The following is a 23,196-nucleotide window of genomic DNA, read 5'->3' on the forward strand; positions in this document are numbered from 1 at the left end:
CTCATACGTGTGGGTGATGCCGGGACAGATTGCCCTCGAGTGAAGGAGTATATGCAGGCAGCCCAGCTGCTGTGGAAGGAGGCACTCGGGAGCACTGAAAAAAAGCAATCATTTCTGGTTTTCTGAGAGGAAAAATATGTGTCCCCACCTGCGAAGGAAACCATGCAAGATTCTACAATGTTATTTCAGAGACACTCTTCTGCTAAGACCCCATCTTCTAATAGTCCTCACCTGGTATATCTAGGAATCAATCTATAGCATTGAATTGGCATAAACCCTAGCTAATAATTAATTTTCCAGGATGTGTCAATGACAGGTACCATCTAAAGCTTTGGGCCTGATATGTTTTCAACAGTAGGATAGGCTATACTTTTTGATTTCAGTACTCAGGTTCCTGATTTACTGGTTTTGTATAAAATTAGAGAGATGTCTTTCCACTATACATTTTAAGGTTTTTTTTAAGCAAGCTGTACAAAAAGTGAAACCAGAAAATATTTTTAATCTATCAACTATTTATTAATGTTTTGCCCATTTAAGGGTATTACTTCAATAGCTAGCTCCACACTTTAGTTAAAGCTGTTATTTCCATTATAAAATCCATATTTCAGGGCTTTATAATGCAGTCTTCCCAAATTATATTAGTGGAAACTCAGCACAAAGATAGTCACCCTGGCAACTAATGTATCGTTTTCTTTTTCTTTCTTCTTTTTTTCTTTTTTTTCTTTTTTTCTTTTTTCTTTTTTTCTTTTTTCTTTTTTTTTTTTTTTTTTTTTTTTAATTAGTACTTCACTTGAATCAATTTAGATTATTCCGGTTTCTAAGAGCTAGGAAATGCATTGTCATTCTGAGACGTCATATTCTCTAGTTTTAAAGTCCAGACCAAAAGTTGCTTATATTTGAGAAACATTTTTACTGGTTTTTTATTGTCAGTTTTACTGACATTTGACTACAAAAGAGTGCTAATCTCTGCAGACATTGTAATGGCATGATTTGAGACAGTGAAAGTTGTACAAAACCTGTGTTGACTTCAGAGGGAATCTGAGACAGGTTAAAAAATGGCTGATCTTTTAATTGCATACTGATATTTAATATTCCACGTAGACCTAGATTCTGCCAAATTCTGATACTCCTGGGCATTTCACACTGCTTAAAGACAACTACCACTTTATTGTCTGGCAATACATGTACATCATACATGTACTTATAGACTTATCCCATCAGTATTTCGTGTAATTTAACTTGTTAGTGGCATCCTTTAAGTAAGTTCCAGAAGAAAGTTCCCAAGGGGCGTGCTAGGACCATTGTCTCAGTGGAGATAAGCCAATTTGTGGTGCCTGAGAGAAATGCCTCAGCGTGTGTCATCAAGAAATGATCCAGAATTTTAGCCGACACTGAATTTTAGAAATCTGTGCACAAGTCTGACTTTCAGAAAGTCCTATGCATCCAAAGTTTGAAAAATGAACCAATTTTAATGGAGTCACTACATCTATTTGCTTGAGTTAGATAAATGTCTAATGAACACCTCCTCTTATTGCATTTATGATGCTGCATTATAAAGTATAGCATGACTAGCCATGTGGATGTGTTTTAGAGGTGTCTCCAATCTACCCTACACATAGGATCTTGAAGCTTTCTCAAAAATAGAAATAAGAATGACCTACTTCCTTCTCTTTTTTTGTACTTGAACTTCTTTCTATCCTTCTCAAGCAGTCATAATTATGGTTAGGAAAGTCCAAATGCCAAACACTTCCACGTTTTGTTGGAAGACATCCAAAGCCATATGATGCTCTTGCAAAATTTGAGCTTTTTATGTCATCTCTTAGATTCAACTTCATTTTTGCAAAAGCTTTTTGAACTCATCACTTAGTCTTACCAGAAATTATCACCCCACCTGCCTTTATATAGTTTCCCTATTTTCCTAATTCACTTTAGATGCAATCAGATCACTAATTCCACCTGTCTAAGCTACCTCAGGTAACCGAAGGTAATTAAAGAGCTTTCACACAAACTGCTCTAATGCATACCATATATTTTCCTCTCACCATATTTACCTGAAGTGGCAATTTTCATTCACTCTGAATAGTATTTTACTCAGGAAGATGTCCCATTAAACTATTATTGTGAGCAAAAAGTTTCAGGTGTGAATATCGTAGTGTTTTTCCTGTGACAGGACTTTGTGCATTCTTGAGATCCTATCGATATGAACATGCCCTGAGAGTATTTGTCCACAAATGAAGCCTCTGTTCGTTGAATAGACTATTTCATTTTCTTTGTAGCAATCATCGTATACAATAGAAAACCTTCTATTTATCCATCATGTTAAAACTGATGCAGAGTTCAGAAACTCCTTCTTACCTATTTATACTAGAGCACAATCAGTATTTGCTACTATTTATTTCACTTATGCAGGAGAATTCACATCTCCAAAGCCACTCTGGACTGCCTGAACGGGGATTATAAAGTTGAAGAAGGGCACGGCAAAGAGCGTAATGAATTCTTGAGGAAACATAACATTGAGACTTATTTAATTAAACAACCTGAGGAGAGTCTGTTGACTTTGCCTGAAGATATTGTGAAAGAGGCTGTCAGCTCCTCCGACAGGAGAAACAGTGGAGCAACATTTACAGAAGGATCCTGGAGCCCTGAACTTCCATTTGATAACATAGTAGGAAAACAGAACGTAAGTCAAACTTCCTTTAATGTCATCAAGTACGAAAGCATGCTTGAGTGCATTTCAATAATGGAAGCCTCAGAGGAGACAAATTCATCTTTAACCTTTATTCTAACACGTACTGTAACAGCAGAGGATTAAACAAATTGTTTCAGGGAAGAAATAAATTGTGTATCCAAAAGGGGGAAATGTCAGGGGACCAGAGGTTTGGGGGTTTTTCCAACTGAAATTAAATGCTATGCAGCTTGGTTTTAATTGAACCAGTCCATAAAGAAGTAAATTAAAAGTAAAGCTAATGTTACAGAACTAGCTGGGACATTCTAGTCAGAGCGTGTATCTCATTGCATAGCTTCATTGCACTGCGATCAAAGCAAAGGGATGAGTGAACGGATGTTTTGCCAGAGGAAAAAGCATGGCATAGGTTATTGATATATAAGGGAAAGAAAAAAAGATCTACCTTAAAAAGCACCTTGTGAAAACAGCTTGTCCATTCTTCACTTTTATTTTTTCTTTTTTAACAAAAAATATTATAAACTTAGATTCTAAGACATAATTAAGGTTCACTAGCAGGTGAGTTAGACTCTAAGTTCATGCATAGCTCACAAGAAATACGAGATAATAACAACTGCTGCTGATCAGATCTTTTCCAAAAGCACTGCATGTCTAATTGCTAGCACCCTGGGAACCAACAATTCTTGTACAGTCATAAAAATCTGTGAAGTCTGCTTGCCTAGAGGAATTAAAGATGGAAAGGTTAAAATGCCCTCAGACACCACTCTTTTCACTGCATTTGAAAGATTGATGAGTCTTTATGAAACAAGGTCAGCTGGTGTTTTCTTCCACTTTTCTGAGGGATCTGTAATGACATGATATATCCTTTCTTCTGCTGCACATCCTTAGTCCTACTTGTCTGCGCTGTCTGTTGAACTTCAAGCATTGTTGTGTGGAGGTCTTGCTCTGTCAACCGTCTTGTGCTTCTTACAAATCTGCTCAGAAGTGATAAGCCTTCACAATCAATCAGCCCGTGGTGGTGTCTTCATCTCTTCAAACTGAACTGGAGCATGGCATAGTTTGCTGTTATATAAAACACCTGTTTTATATATGTTCTTTACATCTGTGTATCTGCATGTACACTGCCTTTCCGTATTCTCTGTATTTTCTTGGCCTGTCTCTATATTCTCATTTCATTAGGAATAGAGGTATGGGTGCATGCTGCTGTGAATATCTTCTGATCTCTCTCTGTTTCTTCTTCGTTCCCTTTAAGACATTCCAATTTCTGTAGTCCAAACAAATCTATGTGGAGTGGGCTATCATTTCGTTGATTTTCTCAGCTTGACCTTGATACCAACAAGGATGAGGAATGAAATAAAGGAGTCGTGGTTTTGATTCCATTATTGCATAACTCCCACCCAATAAACTAGTAAAAAGCCCATGAAAATCATTGATGAAGGCATAAATGAGCAGTTGTTTTAAAGCAGATTTTTGTTTTATGGCAATAAGCAATACATTTTTTATAATAGTTTCTCACTGTTTTTTTAAGAACTTGTTTTTGTGCTGAAAATAGCTATAATTTTATATTACACAGCTTTACAATAAGCTTTTCGGTGGAGACAAGATTGTAAAAATCTGCTATTGCATGTGTGATTCAATTATTATGTAATTTTCAATTTTAAAGTTGAGACAATAGGCATTACTGCTCATAAATAATGTATTTCAGCTCAAAATTCAGATGATAGATTTAAATTATACTGGGATACAGTAGCTTTATCCAGAGGTGTGTCAGTCTTGGACAGAATAAGCATTTAATAACATTAATTATGCAGCCTAAAGGTCACTGGCAGCAGCAGACGTTGAGAATCCAAGTAGCAGCAACCCAACAATGAATCACTCCTTATGTTTGAATATTTGCCAATAGCATTTAAATGATTTCTTTACCCAGTATAAGTTAAAACAAAATTTGAGCAACTCTGATCACATGTGTCTTCCTTTTCGCTGTATTTCTGTTAGGAAGAATATGAAATGGCAGTCTCTGGTGAGTTCTCTTGCCAAGCTCAAATTTATCACAATTCGTATTCCTTACCTCAAACTCATTTGCTCTGGGCAGCCTAAGTCAGTGAACTGAAGGTGTGTTGATATGACTAAGGAACAGAATAACTCTCCATGTAGGCAGTCATAGACATTAACAAAAGCTACGTGTGTCTGCAGCACAGCTAGCATCACCCTTAGCTCTGATGGTGAGGTAAGCCAAGGACGCAAGTGCCTGCTCTGAAATTCAGGCCATGCCCAATACGGATGGGGTTTTCTGTTATTGAAACAAATGTCTGGGTTAAGAGAGTGAAAGCCTCATCCTCTAAAATAAATCAATAGCAGATGAAGTTGGATTTCTTCTTCTTACTAAAGAAGTAGCTGAAAGCATAATATGGTCACTGTGTGTGGTGCTGGAGGCACCTGATGGGCCTATAATAACGTGAATTAGGAAAAAAGCATATTAATACGTCTGTGTCTTGTATAAGCATATTTTAGTGGTGGCTGCAATGACTCTTAACAGTTATCACAAAATTATACTTAAAGACTGCCAAGATGACAGACAAGTATAAACAACAGGATGGAATTCAGTTCAAAACCAAGGCACCTGCATTTGTGTATATACTGACCGTCCCAGGTATCGATGTCCCACCCAGCTCAGCTCCTAAACATAAGGGTCTAGTGCTACTCGTGGTGCTCTAGGGTGCCTGAGACATCCATATGACACGGGGCTTATAAAAGACCCGTGATCATCTGGACTATCAGTTAGGAGCCAGGTAAGAGACTCTGATGTCTCACATATCAGGTGCTAAACACCTGTGCTGAAACATGCTGAGTAAGAGCTTGATTCAGCTGCTTAACTGCGGCTCTCTATGGCAGTTTGAGATACCCTAGCCACGCCAGCTGGTCTCCACCACTGACCAGCAGTGCATGGCGTTCCTGTAGGACTTGTGTCATATCTCCTAGATCGAGACTGTTGTCCAGGATACCCTAGGGCATCTCAGCCGACCATAGCTGCATATGATTGTGCAACTGAAAATATCCAGAGTGTATATTGCCAGTAATAGAAGCTTAAACACCAAGCACCTAGACACCTTCATTTAGGTGTCCCTCTCGAACCAAATTCTACCTGTATCCTGTCTCTTTCACTTTGTATTTCCCTCTTTCCTTCCAAGACCTGGTGTTTGCGGTATGAAATAAATAATTTGAAGCCTTCCTATAGTTTTCTAAATGCCACTACTTAAAAATTTCCCTTCTTGTTGAGGTCAGGATGCTTGAAGTTGTTGCATGAAAACTTTGCAGGAAGGAAGTCAAATCTAATAACAGCTACCTTTTTTAGATCTCTATACAATATCTCTAAAGTTGGAGTTTTATTATTTGTTTGTTTCAATTCATCCTATCTTTTAGTCTCAGATGCAAGTTTGGCTGGGTTTTTTGTTGTTCTTTTTTTTGGCATGTATGTGTTCCTGTATGATGAATGGTTATTGTCAACATCAGGAAGGTTCAAAAGCCCATTGCAGGATTCATAACTGTATCTTCCATACAGCTGTTCACAAAAGTGGAGATGAGGTAACAGGGAGAACCGATATTTCTTTATGTTGGCATAACGCAGTCTTAAAAGATGCAGAACAAGGAGGGTGATACAGAGACAAAATGTAGTTAGAACATATTCTTGGGACAATAATTTGCATGATATTTTTCATTATTGTTATTACTAATTACAGGGAAGCAGTTTTCTTAAGTATGCGTATGGTCATGAGGGAGAGAAGACTCCACTAAACTCAAATATGAATTTCCTTGTTATCCTCTGAAAATATATGCAACTTTAGAGTCCATTTTTGCACCAATACTACTGACACTGTTGCCATAGTGGTGATATTATATCACGTTCATCTACCATGCATTGTAAACTACTTCATACATTCAGCAAGAAGACAGTTCTTTGTATTAATCAATTTTTAAAATATAATTTGAAGGAAAATGTAGTCACTTACTAGGATGAATTGAGATAATTCTCCTTGTGTAAATAAAATGCGATGCCCAACTAAAACATTAGGGACCTTCTCCACCCTCACTTCCAGTGGAAATATAGCAATATGAATTAATTCTGAGGAATTAATGCACACAACAGCATCTGATGTGATCTCCTCCAACAGTGACTTCAGATCCTCTTGTGTGATTTCAGCCACCACAAATTGATAATAATTTTTCCATACAGCTCAGTTTAAGAGAGACAGGAGTACTTAAACTAAAGTAGTGCCTTAGTGTATAGTTATACGGTATTTATCCAGTCGACTCAATGGATTGTTTTCTGGGGATTGAGTTCTAACCTTAGCATTTCCACTTTAACTCCAAGGCTAAGATATGGATTCAGGAATATCTGAAAATTTAGTATGAGAAAAGTTTCCCGGATACTTTTTTTTTTTCTCCAAATGTTGGTGATACTGATTTTCTGGAGGGAAAATGGGGAGATTTGAGCAGAGTGGTTTGCCAAACCTTCGCTACTGAAGTTTTCTACTAAGGCAAACAGGAAGATTGCTTTTCACTTCAACAGACAGAAGATTTTAGTCCTCATATCCTTTTCTACCTATATATTGGGGGTCTTAAGTCACTCATCAAAAGATGGAATATGAGAAAACAAGATACTGTCTGTGACTACGGAGTCCTTGGACTTTATTTTAGGATTGTAAAGAAAGTTGTCACTTGGAGTTTGACAGTGGATACCTGAGACCCTTCCTGTGTTTTAATGAGCTCTCCAAGATTCATTAGAATGCAATTGCTGACTATATTTTGAATATGAACAACGGAAATCTCCCTATATCATTTGCTGTAGGTAATCCCATAATCCAAAAGAATTGGCTTTCCAGAGAAATTTAGTGATAAATCCATCCCAAACTCCTGTTCCCAACAATGCCCAGTCTGACATATAGCAGAAGATCTTTCCAGCAAGGACCTATGGGATAACTTTTCTCAAGCAGAAGTGTATTTTTCATCCATAAGAACTCTGAAATGTCTTATGCTGTGATGTATGAAGGTTTATGTCCTTTCCATTCATTAAAGTTTCTTGACCCTTGGGAATATCACAGGTAGTAGAGTTTATTTTCCCATTCAAGTGGGAAAGCATTGCTTCACTGTGGTTTGTGTCATGAAATGATACCATGAAACTGGATTGAGTTATTCCCGTTATGAAAGCAAACTCTTACCTTTTTCCTGAAGGTGAAGCACCCTTCATCGTATCTCTGCTAGCTCTCCTTTGTGAAGCTGTGCAAAAGTCTTTTTTTTCTTTGGTTAGACAATGAAATACCAAAGGAATAATGCATTTGGGACAATATTGAAAATAATAATATGAATTACAGTTAAATTAAATCATATATTCTAACTGTAATCTAGACTGGCTGAAATATACCAGTAGTGAAGAAGAACATATTATTTGAAAACCCATGCTGGAGTAATCAGAAATGTCACCTTCTTCACTCCTGCCTAACTGATCTGTTCCTTTACTACACACATCCAGTAACTTTAAGATCAAGAAAAACATCATTACTCCTGTTTTGTGACTTCTGCATTCTGTAGCTTCCATTCTTAGTTGTGAAAACACACCATTGAGTTAGATAACCTGCTGTGATTTTGGTGTGTACTGCCCTCATGCATGCTCTAATAGTTAATTAGCAGAATCTGGAAAGGGGAATATAGTCCTAGTGTTTGGTGCAGCAGCAAACCTCCTAGTCTGTATAAAAGAGAGCATTAAAGTCCTCCCCTTAATGTACTGTATGTGTTTAGTGGAACAGACTTATTATTTTACACTTCTGTAGATTTCATTGAATGAATTGCATGGAATGCTATAATGGTTTGCAATGCAACATGATCTAAAACATTGCATTTTTAACCCAAGGGGACCAGCAGGTTTATTCTGTTTGCATGTGCTTTCCCCTAGACTCTGGCTGCCCTAACAAGAAATTCAATAAATCTGCTTCCAAACCATCTTGCACAAGCTTTGCATGTCCAGTCTGGGCCTGAGGAAATTAACAAGCGAATAGAGCACACCATCGACTTACGGAGTGGCGATAAATTGAGAAGAGAGCATATCAAGCCTTTTTCACTGATGTTTAAAGACTCCAGCCTGGAGCATAAGGTAGCTGGGTCTTGGTAGCCGCATTATTCACAACTCAAATCGTAATAAATGTCCACTGAAGTAAAGGAGCTGTAGGTTCTGGCTTGCATTGATTGTTTTCTGGTTTTGGTTTTCTTTTTCATTTTGTTTCAGTTTTTAGAAGTTGGGGCTGAGCTAGAGGTCATAATAGACAGTGTCATGATGCAGGTATTATAATGCTGCAATGATTACATTTTATTGTTGGAAAATGCCTACTCTGAGCAAATTCTGCTTCTGAAACCAACAGCCATTTGCCAGGTTTCACTTGCTGTCAAGTACAAGCAGTTTTCTGTCAGATGGCAGGTTGCTTTGGCACAAACGGTGATTGAGCATATTAATAAACTGACACTTCAATTCAAAACATATATCTATATGTATATAGATATGTTTTTTTCATTTAGTCATAGGATCCATCTGATGTCCTCTAGGCAGCTGCTATGTTAATTTCAAGTCAAAACTGAATTGTCAACTCTTTGTTTTACATATCCTTTTTAAACATGTGCTTCTAAGAGGTAAATATTGTTCATGTCTTTGCTGCTTCTCATCAACAATATGATATCACTAATTTCTATTTCAGCCTACATCCAGATGTAAGTTATAAGTTAAAAAAGATAAGGCAATGGGAGAACTTTCCTTGAAAGCTGATGACATGGGGCAGGGTTGCACAGATCTCAAATGATTTCATTAACTTGTATACTGCTACAAGGCAGCAACAGCAGGTCTGCAATAGGATGTGCACTTGACTGAAAAGAAAGAAAAATAACAGGGAATTGGAAGCATGGAGGCCCACTTTGTCATCTCTTTAACCTCCACTGGAAAACAGACTTTTTTACTTGGCTTATGGGAGACCAGCCCTGAGGTGGTATCTGTGGTGAAAGCTTAATGAAAACCACTGGAAAAGAAAAATTCTGCTTTATGTATATTTTAGCCCTTATTTCACAAGCAATCCTGCAGAAGGAAAAAGAAAGGTTCATTTAAAAAAAAAAAAAAATTTAATTTCTACATGACGATATTTATGACACTGTGACACAAGGTAGAATACCCAAGGCCGATTTAGCCACTACTGCTGCAACAGAAGATACACAGATATTTCTTTCAGTGCAGTCATCATGCAAAGCTGACAGGGACCCAGAGGAACTGAAATCCAAGATTTCTGATATCCTGTGAATTACCACCTAAAGGCTCAAAAGTCATAAGTAATCTTTAATCTTTTCAAGTCAAAAAGTCAAAAGATAAGGTCAAAAAGTCAAGACAAAATAGCATTTAACCTAGAAAGTGAGGGATAGTATATTCAAACTTTTTTGTGCAAAAGAGGAAACAGTCTGGTCACAAACATCTTGCTGAATGAGTAAGCTAGTCAATGGTTCACCTGGTCTTACACTACTATTTAATAAAAATGAGGCCTGAACATGGACTGGAATGAAGGGACACTGCACAGAATCAGATGCTGTATTCAGAATATAAACTTTTTTGTCATTTTAGACTTCACTATTAGCAGCCACAAGGCAAATCTATACAGAAAGAGTAGATTTTCATTTAAATGCAACTTAAACAAGAGGAGGGAAAAAAAACCGCCCATGCTTTAATCCATTGCATTACATAGGTCAGATTTTAAATATTAATAACATTTTGAATTGCATCTGGATGACAAAAAGTCTATTTAAAAGTCAACATTTTGAGCAGTTTTGATACTCTCATAAAGCTGTTTCAGCAGCCTTTTCCCTCTGCTCTCTCCACCCCTAACCTTTCAGCCTGGAATTATGTTTTCTTCTAGCCATTAACATTTTGCAACTGCTTACATGACCTTCTACATCAGTACCTTGAGCTGCTCTCCGTAGCGTTGCTGAGCACGTAGAGAGTGTATGTCTACGGGCCTCCCACCTCACACTGCCGTTTTCATTTGCTGCCACTCACCTTCTGTTCAGCCAGTGACAGCTTCAAGTCAGAGGTAGCTCTGAAGCAAAATAACTTCCCCGATGTAAAATCTTGTGCCTTCACATTTAGCCATCCCACTTTCAGGCAGTGATGGCATCTGCCTAAAACTTATTTATTTTATCTGTAAGTACTTCTCACCCCAGACTTTACAGTTATTCAGAAGGCAGAGCAACCGGTACCCATAGCTGAGATCCTGATCAACAAGTGTGACGTTAACCTTGTTCAATGAGAATTGTGTTAATGCTCTGTACCTCAAACCACAAAGAAGTGAGTAACCATATGAACACTAAACTATATTTCTTCTTCCTGAATTAGTAACAAGACTACCATGCCGTGGGATCATAAATATTTTGGGGTGACTTGAATAGATCTGAAATGTCATGCTGGGCTTCTATTTAAACAGTCTGGGTTGTTTGGGGGTTTTCTCATTGTAATACAATTGCAAACAGAGGATTTACGCTAGCAAGGAAAATGCTGTTTTGCTTTGTGTAAGGTTTCAAAAGGTAAAAAAAAAGTAATTTCTGGAATCAGCATGTCCAAAACTACCGTGGGAGCTAGCACTGCTCCTGGTTTACAATGGTTTAAAAGACTGGTATATCACAGTAGTTTAAGCCATTGGTGTATCTTCCAACTCCTCTCTTATCTCATTGCTCTATGTCCTTGGTGATAGAATAAACGATTCCACAGCAAGCAGTAATGGTTGCATCAGCGAATGGGTGATCTCCCTGAGGCAGTATGTAGATTTCCATATGAATTTTGTAATACTTCATTTTTCAGAGGATTTGTGCAGGATCCCCACCTGCTATATCTTACAGATTCTTTACCCAAATGGACTAGTCATTACTAACCAGTATTTCACCCATTAGCACTTGATATCTCATTTTGAGACTAATTCATTCTCATATTTTCCCAATTTTGCTAGAAGTTATTTTCACAAATAGGATGTAGGCAGATAGACCCAAAGACTCATCACAGGAGAGTACTTTTAATGGTAGCATGAAAATACACTAAGGATTTCCAAATATGTAATAGCTCATAAGGAAAATTTTATACTACTTTAGATGATTTCCAATAATTAAATATATTATTATGATGCTCCACCTTAATAGCAGTGACTTGGAAATATCAGTACCATATACTTTTGTACAGGATAAAGCATAGTAAGAGGGCAGGGAAGTTTACATGCTGGTAGGGTATTTGTTAATGAAAGTTTCCAATGTAAAGATTTATATAAAGATATTCTAAGCCTTCCTACATATTTCTATTGGTGATATCCATAAAGTACATTGGGATCATAAATCAGACTGGGCTTAGAGGTGAAGTGTCTTCATATTTTCTGTGAGGTGAGCACTCTGAAAATATCAAAAGGGCTTTGAATTTCACAGTTCAGGTTTAGAAATTAAATGAGTAGGAAAAAAATGTTGCCCTCTCTGCACGCTATATCCTTGCAGACATGGGCCTTACCTCTTTCCTTCAACCCAGAAACTTCCAGTGGCAAGAAGGTCAGCGAGAAACACTGAGCAAACTCTGGACCTGTTCAGCATCTTCTTTTCCATTATTGATCAACACCTGGACCTGTGACTACCATTTGGTCTTCTCAGGAGTTCATCCATCTTTTCTCCTGCCTTAGGCTTCCTGATAGATCTTCTTCTGTCCCTCCCCTCTACTGCAGAAGTTTTTCCAGTGGCACAAACACCATGGTTCTGAAGAAAAAAACCACATGGTCTCCCTTTTCACCCATAAGGTCCTATCTGAGTCAAAGAGCAGCAGTGAGGATAAGACCAAAAACTTTCTTCCCCAGTGCACAAACACTTTCTCTAGGGGAACACAGAAGCCTGTTTTATTCCCAGTACTGCCCTTTCAAAGAGCCCTGGGAAAAGAGAGGAGAGGGGGAATAAGCAGCATTACTTGGCAGAGGAAATTTGGCCTTTCTTATGCAAGCTCAGTTTCAGGTAGCTGGCTGGGCTAGTGGATAAACAGTGCTCCCTCAAGAGCGCGAACGGCTCAAGCCCCACGGGAAGCAGGGTGAGCCTTCACTGCACCATGAGCAAGTCATGCCACTGCAAGGTAGGTCTGTGGGCTGTTGCAGCTAAGGTTTTCATTGTAGGGTAGGTCATACCACGATTCTTCCTACCCTTCTACGCAGCTCTAGTTGGCTACATGCTTTCCCATACTTATGGAAGTGCCTTGAGGCTTAGTCTATCCTTCAGTTACTTCTCCAAGTCATTAAGGGATAGACGGCTACAGAAGTGCTACGTTTATCATTGGTGTTTGTGCTGCCTCAGCAATGCTAACAATTTCTCATCACAGCATTGTCACTGATCAGACCACAGCATTCATCCTTTTGATATAACGCTCGACACGGCAGGCAATTCCATGTTTGTGTTTCATTCAGTTAGTTTGCTATAATTTCCCTAAGGAACAGTTGTGGGTTTTCATGTTATATTTTAAGGAACACACCTTTCTTTTTCCTTCCGGTTCTTTTTGTGTCGCGATCAAAAAAAGCCCTAGTCCATTATTTAAGCGGACTGACGCAGTTCTGTTTCCCCACACGTGAAATCAAGGTCATTGCCTCTGTGCTTCCAGCAGCAAAATGGAGTTGCCTGTAAACGCCATCAAAAATCATGTCAAAGTGACACTGCTTCTGCCAACAGCAGACACAGGGTATAATCACAGCAGAGGAGGAGTCAAAATGAGGAATGCCAACAAATAAACCCCCTCTCTTACTCATAACAAAAGGGAGCAGGGCAGAGAGAAGCCTTTTTCCCATTTCAGGAGCTTCAGAGTGTTTTGACCAGATGTTTATAACTGAGATCAAGTCCCTACTGAAGGTCCATGTAATGAATATGATCTAAGTCTACATAGGAACTTTCTTCAAGACCTATAAAGCTTCCTTCAGATTAGCTATAAAATGCAGTTCATAGCTGAACTCTCTCAATGTATGTTCCTGATATATTTCCTAATTAGTTTTAATTTTTCTCCATTATAATGCTCTCTAGGCATTTATAACTGCAGTTTGTCTTATTTCCAAATTGCCGGAGAAAGATTCTGATATCTGCTATCTCTTTGACTCTGATTTCCTTTTGTTCTGTACACATAACTCTTAGCTCCTTCAAAACTGCAAGAGATTAAATAAAATGGAGTTATTGTTCAGAGGAGGAAAAATGGCTGGGGCAGGCATCTGTGGGATTTTTTTATTATGTGAAGAAAATTTGGTGGCACCAGTACAGGATAAAGAGATTTACAAAAATATGTCTATGGACCAATCTTCATCTGCTGTAAACAATTGGAGTTTAAGTGAATTAGCAGTGATAAATACCAGCTGAGGACTTGGGTAACATTTCCACTTTAACTGATCCACTGTGATTCACTGATCTATCAGTTACTCCTTTTCTTGGTAACTCCCATAAAAGGGGAACCTGCTAGCATTTTCTGTGGTTTGATATGATGGATAAAAATACTTTTGAAATAAATCATAATAATAATGCACCTCAGATGGCCTTTTACATAACAATACCTTTATTTTCTCCTTGGAGAATGCCCATATTGCCAAATTTCTGCACAGCCTCTGGATAAGTTAGGATACAGAGATCTTCACCCACATTCCAAATAGTCACAGAATGTCCCAAACTACGTACTTTTCTTAAAGAAAGGAAAGTAAAAAAGAAAACGGACTGGCCTCAATTTGGCAAGCATGGAAACACCTCCATGACATCATGCATGCAGAGTTGCAGCTGACTTCAGTGTTTGTCTTCAGGTGAGGAAACCCATGGTTCCTCTGGTTATGCTATTAGGCATTTAGTATTCTACTCAGCAGCACGAGCCCCTGGTATCTATTTGGGGATTTTTAAAGCAAATAATTTTGAAAAAGAGGCAACTAAGTAAAACAACTTTGTATTGCAAATTACAGAGTTTTGCTCTCTTGTATAAAGTATTTTACCAGCTTATTAATTACTTATTTGTTGTGTTTCATTTTAAAAAACAAATTCAGGTTTATTGATTTATTAGCTCTTCCTGCTAATATCCCCAAAGTCTCCTGTATGCATCAGTCTTTATGAAACAACTGCATGAATTAACAGCTAATTTACTCTTCTGTTGTTTGTTGTTTTTTTTTTTTTATTCCAGTATTCTCAAATGCGGGATGAAGTATTCAAATCAAACTTGGTGTGCGCATTTATTGTTCTTGTATTTATCACCGCTATCCAAAGCTTACTTCCTTCTTCCAGGTAAAAACAGAAATATATCTCTATACATTTGAAGGTGCTCTTGGGGAAACAGCAGGATAACATTTCTAGGATTGGCGTGGAATGAACCAATAAAATCTGCTTGTTCCCCAAAAGTGTTTGGAAATATTTTTTCACTTTTTTTTCCAATATTAACTACTCTTGTATCACATTATCTGCAGCTACATGTTTTCATGTGAGACAGCAGCATCTACTGACGTTATGTTTTTATGTTTCTAAGTAGAGCTCCTGCTGAGGTAAGTGGGAACTTTGTGTTACAAAAGTTTGGCACGATATGGCTTGCTGTTTCCAGTGTTGAAGTAAAACCTGATCCAGACTTATAATAGTGCCTCTTTGCTAAGTAACTGGTAATCACCCTGGGAATCAGTGATTTGGGTTCGTTTCTTACATGCTACATAAGAAAATTGTACTGTTGTGTGTTGTTGCTGATGATACGTATTACCCAGCTGGGGAAAGCAATCTCGTGCCAAAGAGGAAGCAAGGAGGTGATCTGGTAGATCTTTTCTCACTTCTGCTTTTACCTGAGGCTGACCAAGCAACAGTTTCCTATCAAGATGATGAAAATGTGACACAGGTGAAACCTCTGCATTCACATGTTTCACATGGTCAAACCCATCAATTGGCATTTTTTTCTACTATTTACTAGTAAGAACACAAGTGTGTGTACAAGGACTAAGGTCAGTTTTCTAGCATCATAGTAGAGCCAGCAGAACGTGCCCACCACTAAAACTTGCCCCTGGTCCCATTTGGTCTTCAGCAGAGTGAGTACTAAAATGGAAATGCCCAGATGAACATAATTCTCAGGTGGTTTCTAACACTCAGATTAACCTTAACTTATGTCTGCTTATAGAATAACTTTGAGAATACAGTATTTGTATAAGAAATAAGACTTTTATTGTGTTACAGTAATGCAGCAATATTTTTTGGATCATCTCCAGAAGATCTGGTTAACCATGTTTATGTCTAAAAATACCAAAATGGTGGTTAGATGCAGGCAGGCAACTGCACTCTGCAGCAGTGGTGTCCCATGTATTTCGTAGTTCTCAGCTGGGAAAGTATCCAGAGTAGTACCTGACCTGCTGCTCTTCGTTATGTGCTGTATTGCTATAATACTAATAAGTTTGTTTGCTTTTTTAAAAGTTCTTCTCCCAATACACATTCAAAATTCTTTATTTCTGGTAGCTGTTGTTTTTATTTTTTTCTCAGTATGTACAAGAAGATTTATGGATCTTATTAATGGAACCAGTTTTCCAAAAATATTTCTGCTGCTATATCAATCACTGCTGTACCAGCAAAAAAACATGACATTTTTTCTATCTGCACAGATTCATCTCTGTTAATTCCTGTGAGGGTGTCTAGTGCCATTGGAATTAGGGGAGAAGGAGTCACATAACCACATTGCCTGCAGCTGTCTCACTTCCCGGTTTCCCATCTTGCACAGTAGTCTTGTTTTTCCCTGCACTTCAGAAATGCTTTGTGGGCCTTTTTGTCACTGAATGTTAAAGAGGTTGTAAATATAAATAGATTCAAATAACAATTAGATAATTTCCTACAAGATAAGATCAGCAGAGGTTTTTAAACACAAGTATGGAGCCTTGGCCTCAAGAATGCCCTTAAAGGTTGATTGCTGGAACCTGGGAAGGTGTTTAGGGAAAGGATATTTACCACTATCCCTTTTGTGAGAGAAGATTTGGAGCCACATGGGTGTTTTATGGCAGTTCTTATCTTCTTTCAGGAGCTGAAAAATCACTGTCAAGATTTAAGAAGGCAAATTTTGGTCTTTGTTTTTCAAGTTCTGATACTCTGGTTCAAAAAATGTGTTTCAGTCTTAAAAAAACATGCCTGTTAAATGAGCGAAGGTCAACAGATGAGCAACCCTAAAATAACAGTATGAGAGTTTTTAGTCAGAAGGTTTCAATATGCTTGAACATATTGAATGAGGAAATAATCTGGAAGTTCAAATTTCCTAAATTCCAGTTCTAAAAACAATTCAATGTATGAGCACATGAAGAAGCTATCACAAAGTTAGGCAAGATTTTGATTCAGAGAGTCTTGGAGACAACTGCATGCTCATCTGTTATACCTCTAGTAGATATCAGAGAAGTAAACTACCACAATGGAAAAGCATGGACAACATTTCCATGGAACAACTAACAAACTATAATTCACACTCCTCATGGTAACTTACCTGTTTCCTAACAATACATTTAAGTGTCTTTCAATGAATGCTTCAGAGCTCTGCTGATAAAGGATGGAATTTTCTATTTGCTTAAGTACATGTTTGAATATTTTTCTGAGCTGAGTCTTTTGGGGATTTCCATAAATTCAGTGAAAGAAAACATTGCTTAAATCATCATAAAACTTATCTTACTAAGGATCTTCAGGTAGTTTCCCAGATAGGTTGCCTTAGTCTGTGTGTTAAAGAAGGGAATCATCTTTCTATGATTGCATCTACTTTGTATGTGAGTTTCAGAATTTTATCTCAGTTTATATCTGTCTCCCACAGGATAAATATTTGATCCATTTGTACTTTTCCCTGACAGGGCAGGCACATCACTGAATTTAAAAATCTTTGCAACAGTTTTCATTCTTTGAAATATTGAGTTGGGGAAATTACTCTAAGTGACATAAATTAATGTCATATTTCTGCTGTAATTATCCTCTATGAAGCCATTATGTTACATTGCCAACCTTGCAGTGATTCATCTTCTCCATCTGAGAGGACTGGGAGTTTGATTCATTTCCTGCAATGAACTTTCTATATGCTCACATGGGCAATAGATCATACTAGAGTAGACTGCTGAAATACTATTATTTCTGTCAGTTTTTCACTGGTTATTCTTGTGAGGGGAGAAAAACAGATTTCAGACATCTGCATCTTTTGTTTTACGTAAATTTTCCTTCTGGCTCAACTCTTGATTTGTGACTGTACACAAGGAAGAGGGAAGGCAAAAGGTCCATTTAAAACTTCACTTGATCTTGACAGTAAGGGAATCCCTAGAAAGAAAAGCATTTGGTCTTGAATGAAGAGGGGATCCAACCCAGGTGTCATAGTTCTGGGAGAAGTTCATGGACAGAGGAGTATTATGGATGTTTGTTCCTATTCTTCTAACCTTGGCTATGTCTTCTGCTGTACTTGATCCTATCAGCATGCTGCCAAAAAAATCTTAGCACAGATATTGGATTGATCCTATAGGAGATGTGCAGACTTCAGTTTTGCTTTTATCTCAAGCAGGCATAAACAAGAAGCAATCACATCGAACTTCAACCGAACAGCTACAGTGGAAGAATTTTTATTGCCTATATATTTATGATGAACAAATACAAGGCCATGGTTTCTCAGGCACTTAAGCAGGTTATGCTGCATTTTGGATGATATCCCAGAGTTAGGTCCCTAGGTGCTCCCTTTATAATACCTTAATTCAATAGCACTGTGTCTTACATGTAGAGTTTGGCAGTCCAAAATAAGAACTCATGTTTAGTGTCCTGAGGTCTGACCTCTTGAGCCTTGACCCTAATCTTTTTGAAAGCCTTAATTTGGTTTCATTTAGAGCTGGGTCAAGCTAGGTCTGCAGAATTGGTAGGCTACATCTGCATATATAGACTGCCTATATATATCTGAGGTATAGATAGAAACTATCAGTTCCAAAGAGGATTTCACTCATTTGGCTTTGGAAAGCAAGAAGGCTACTACAGACTACTGTAGTGTGGCAAACTGAAGGAATTAATCTCACATAAATACCTGTCAGTGGCTGTACCCTGGATTCAAAGCCTAGCCACTGGAGAAGAGGACAATCAGTGGATCTCAGGGTGCCTTCCACCTGAATAAATGTAAGAGGCTGCTGTGCAGTGAGATGAATTGTATCCTAAACTACACAGCTCTCTTGATGAGCCCTCTTGACTCTCTTGACTAGTTCTTCATGAACATACTGTCCATCTTTTCCCTGGCTTTATTGACTTTCTCTACCTTGGCTTTCTGTGTATTTCCACAGATATAAGCTGCTCTCAAGGCATTGTTGCATTGTGTCTCTACTTGGTAGCCTTGGGACTTTCAGCAAGTCCTGAAACTCTTCCCAGAAAAATTTTAGTTGCACAGAATGAAATCTGTGTGTCCTACTCCGATCTTTGTTTCCTCATTATTCACTCTTCCCTTCATAATACAGTTTGGTTTTACTGGCTATGTCAGACAAGAAAGTCTGAAGTAGATTGCACATTATTCTGTCCTGATACTTTCAAGGAGTCATTGTCCCAGCAAGACTGTTTGGATGATCAGAAAGAAATAACGTTTATGCAAATATTGTCATTAAAACACTATCAGATTTAATGTATTTGAATCTCTATCATAGCAGCTGAATTAGGACACTGAAAATCAGAACATTTTTGTAAAAGGTAATATTTAAAATTAAGCAGGCTAAAGCATACAGCAATACAGTTGTGCACTTCAATCTCTTTCAGTTTTGAAACCTGTAGCTCATGTTATTCATGTCTTTTCCCTCAACATGACCAACATTTCCCCATATATACTCTGACTTATACCTACTTTTTTTCCAAAAAAACATATTTCCTTTTGAACATAAACATTTTTGTGCTGTTTTCTCAAGGCATTTTCTACAAACATCAGTACTATGAGGAAGATGTACTGACAGTTTTCACATAAACTACCCAGTGCCTCTTTGGTGTCTCGTTGGTGCAAATGTTTTGGATTCTATCCATCAGCTGCAAACATGGCCAGAGCTAAGAAATGCCAGTTCCTTCACACACTGCTTCTCAGCTATGTCCATGTATCCTCTCCTGCCGTTATCTCAGTGTGGTTTCCTCTTCTTGTTGGCTACATATGTATTAGCTTACGGCGAAACTTTCTAGAGCAAAAGCTTTAGTTAGTAGGCTCAAACCACAGATCTGATTTCAGATCTGTATGAGTTTAGAATTTGTTCTTCTAGAGCAAAACTCAAATAGCCTGAAATTAAAGAGAATTTCAGGTAGGTCGAGATATAGTCCATTCAGATTCAGGGAGTGGATCTGGCTGACCTCCTGAAAAATGAGGAGAGAAAAGCTATGTTGATGTTTTCATTTCTATTTCCACCCTTAAATTTGTCTTGCTGTAGGGCACAAGTGTACAAATACCATTGCACCCACTCAAGGAGAGGAGGGATAGGTGATGTGTAGCAAAATCTGACACTTCATGTTTTCATTAAGACAAAACATATGTTTACAGAAACCTTAATAAGCAGAGTACAGCTTACCTACATGCAGCCATCTGGAAGTGCAGAAGTCTCCCTGGAGCACCCTGATAGTCCACTTTCAAAGATATATTTCTGTGAGACATTATGATTAAATCACTTTAGTATACTGGCACGTATACAACTACGTTATTAGAAATTTTAATTACTTAATTCAAAGCCTCAAGTTTAATCGTTATCTTTGTAGCAAACAGGCAAGGGAAAGCAGAGTGAAGAGCGGCAAGGTTTACAGGAGCGGTGGAGTTTCTTTTATTTTGCATGGATTTGATCTTTGGGAAAAGAGACACAGAAAGACAATGACTGACACAAATGAGGACAAAAATCTTGAACTGTGAAGTGTTGAGTGTTTTCTTCTTAGTGAAGTAAAACAACTTACCGCATTTCTCAACCACTTTGATTACTTGATTGACTTCAGGTCCCAGATTTAAGCAAGAAAAAGTAATAAATGTAGAAAAATACAATGAAAGTTGGACTAGAAGAAATTATTGTTTTTAACGGTTTATTCAAAGGAATTGAACCGTTTATTCTGTGTACGCATTTAATAATACTTGATTAAGTATCACATTTGCAAGACCAAAATTTACAGATTAAGCCAAATGCCATGTTTTATTTAAACATGTTTGGATCATAGAACACCTTTTCATCTGCTTTACATTTTAAAGGACTTCCATGAAAACAGTAGATTTTGCTTTTTTAGTAACCAGTGAGATTCTTAGCTGCCGTTAATTAGTTAATTAAAATGAGAGGAATCTTGTATTTCTGTAAATTTTGTATCATGACTTATTCCCGAAAACAGGCCACATTATTGCACTCGCTTTAGAGTCTATGACCCTCGGTATAGTATGAGTTTAAGAAACCTGTGCTGTGCTGCATACAAAATAAAACTCTACTAAACTGCCCCCAAACTAGCCTATTAGAGTGGGAACCAGCTCATACATACGTGCGTCAGAATCCTACAGGCTGAATAGATTTGCTCTGAAAGGAACCTAAGGGACAACAGAGTCCCAAAGGAGAGGACATTCCTGCCGCTCGGACTCCGTATAGCCAGGGAGAGGCACTGGCAATGATTTCCCTGGCTTGTTACTTCAACAGCAGTTTCTCAGCAAGAAACCATGTGAAGCAATGGCAGACCTATGGAACATGGACAAATCTTTGCTGTCTTTGTTGTTTTTCTTCCTAGATTAATTGTCTCAGATTTATGACAACTGATTTTTCCTAGTCTTAACTGTTTACACATTTATTTTTATTAGCATGGTATTGTGTTGAGGTTTAATGCTGGGTTCTCCTCTTTTTTTTCTTTCCAGGGTGATACCAATGGTGATTCAGTTTTCTATTCTGATTATGCTGCACTCCGCTCTTGTGCTAATCACTACAGCAGAGGATTACAAATGTTTACCCTTAATGCTTCGGAAAACCTGCTGCTGGATTAATGAGACCTACCTGGCCAGGAATGTCATTATATTTGCATCAATTCTGATTAATTTTCTTGGAGCCATCATCAATATTGTAAGCTTCATAAAGAACCAGGGAATATTATACAGGGCAAAGATGATTTATGAATTATTAAGCTTGCTACAGGACTTGCTAACTAATGTGTTTATAAGCCAGCGATGATTTAAATGTAAAAGGCAAAGTACCACAGCTTCAGAAAATTCCAGCTGTTGCTTAAACTATGTATTTCTGAAACATCTAATTATTTCTTCCTCATGAGTATCATCGATTTCTAAAACCTTTTTGCTACTTTCTGTTCAATATATCCACCCTTCGAGGACCATTTGTAATTTTCTGACATGCTGATACACTTTCTTAAAGACTGTCAATCCAAGTAATGTTTACAGATATTAAATTCCTCATCTCACAGTTCTCCCATTAATCAGATTACTAAAAAAAATAAGAAGTGTCAACAAACCCAGAAAATACCTTCAAAGAAAGGACAGAGCAGGTCAAGCTGAGCCAGTAGCCACAGCATGTAAAAAGAATTTTAAAAGTGTAAATTCTAAACATACCGTGCCATTTGCCCATTTGGTGGTGTGACAAAACACTTCAGCCCAGATTCATCTTTGACAAATTACCAAACCATGGGCATGGTCACTCTCAGCTTGTTTTATACTCAGTGCAGAAAAACGGGCATCCCCTAAGAATTATTTTGATCATACTGGTGCCAATAAAGAGATTTTCTTGTCTCTGCTGCCCACACAGGGATTTCAGTCTGATTGGGCTCCCAATGTACACAACAGCACTAAGACCCTGAAGTGTGATGAATCTAGAGGAAAGTTTATCAGTATATCTGATATATACTGATATATATCAATATATCTATATCATATCTATCTCATATATATCATATATCTGATATATATGAGTACCAAACTTTGCTTAGCAGCTATGGTTAGATAAAAATATTGATAATTTAATACCGTGGGCCTGGCTCTGTACAATGTCACATGGTAAAAGAGTGGGGTCTTTGTAACACGTGTGCTAAACAAATCCAAATATAATAAAGCCCTGATTATCTGGGTGCCATCAGAAATATGAGACAGCTTTGCATGAATTAGGCAGATTATCATGTCAGACGACCTGGCAGGTGTTGAACCCTGAGCCAAGAACAAGGTAAATATTACACTGATAGATTAAAAGTAACATTTTCATCACCCTTTCCTCTTGTAGGGCACCTTTTGGCTATGGATGTAGCAGTGCTTTTTCATCTGAACTTTATTCTTTGTAAATATTTATTTCCTTCTAGATGAGACCAAGAAAGCATTTAGTGACAGTAATAGCAACTACAGCAACACAACAGCAACAATCATTATCCTGTAATAATTAACAATAATTATTATATCATTGCAGTAAGTATGCCGAAGTCTGACACTTCAAGAGTCTGCCTCATCTTTTGCTAACAGATATGAGATTTTGTTGAATTCTATTGCTGTC

General features: G+C 37.7%; 1 protein-coding gene across 2 annotated transcripts in view; it reads left to right on the top strand.

Moving 5' to 3' along the window:
• The window catches only part of ADCY8 (adenylate cyclase 8), a 129,411-nt gene that overhangs the window by 78,214 nt on the left and 28,001 nt on the right, over positions 1 to 23,196 (top strand). For both annotated transcript variants that reach the window (XM_054816995.1, XM_054816996.1), the window contains exons 7-10: positions 2,410 to 2,680; positions 8,631 to 8,828; positions 14,907 to 15,007; positions 21,570 to 21,771. In XM_054816995.1, coding sequence (XP_054672970.1) covers positions 2,410 to 2,680; positions 8,631 to 8,828; positions 14,907 to 15,007; positions 21,570 to 21,771 — 772 coding nt within the window. The remainder of the gene's footprint in view (positions 1 to 2,409; positions 2,681 to 8,630; positions 8,829 to 14,906; positions 15,008 to 21,569; positions 21,772 to 23,196) is intronic.

The sequence above is a fragment of the Grus americana genome, chromosome 2 (assembly GCF_028858705.1).
Source record: "Grus americana isolate bGruAme1 chromosome 2, bGruAme1.mat, whole genome shotgun sequence".
NCBI classification, from domain to species: Eukaryota; Metazoa; Chordata; class Aves; order Gruiformes; family Gruidae; genus Grus; species Grus americana.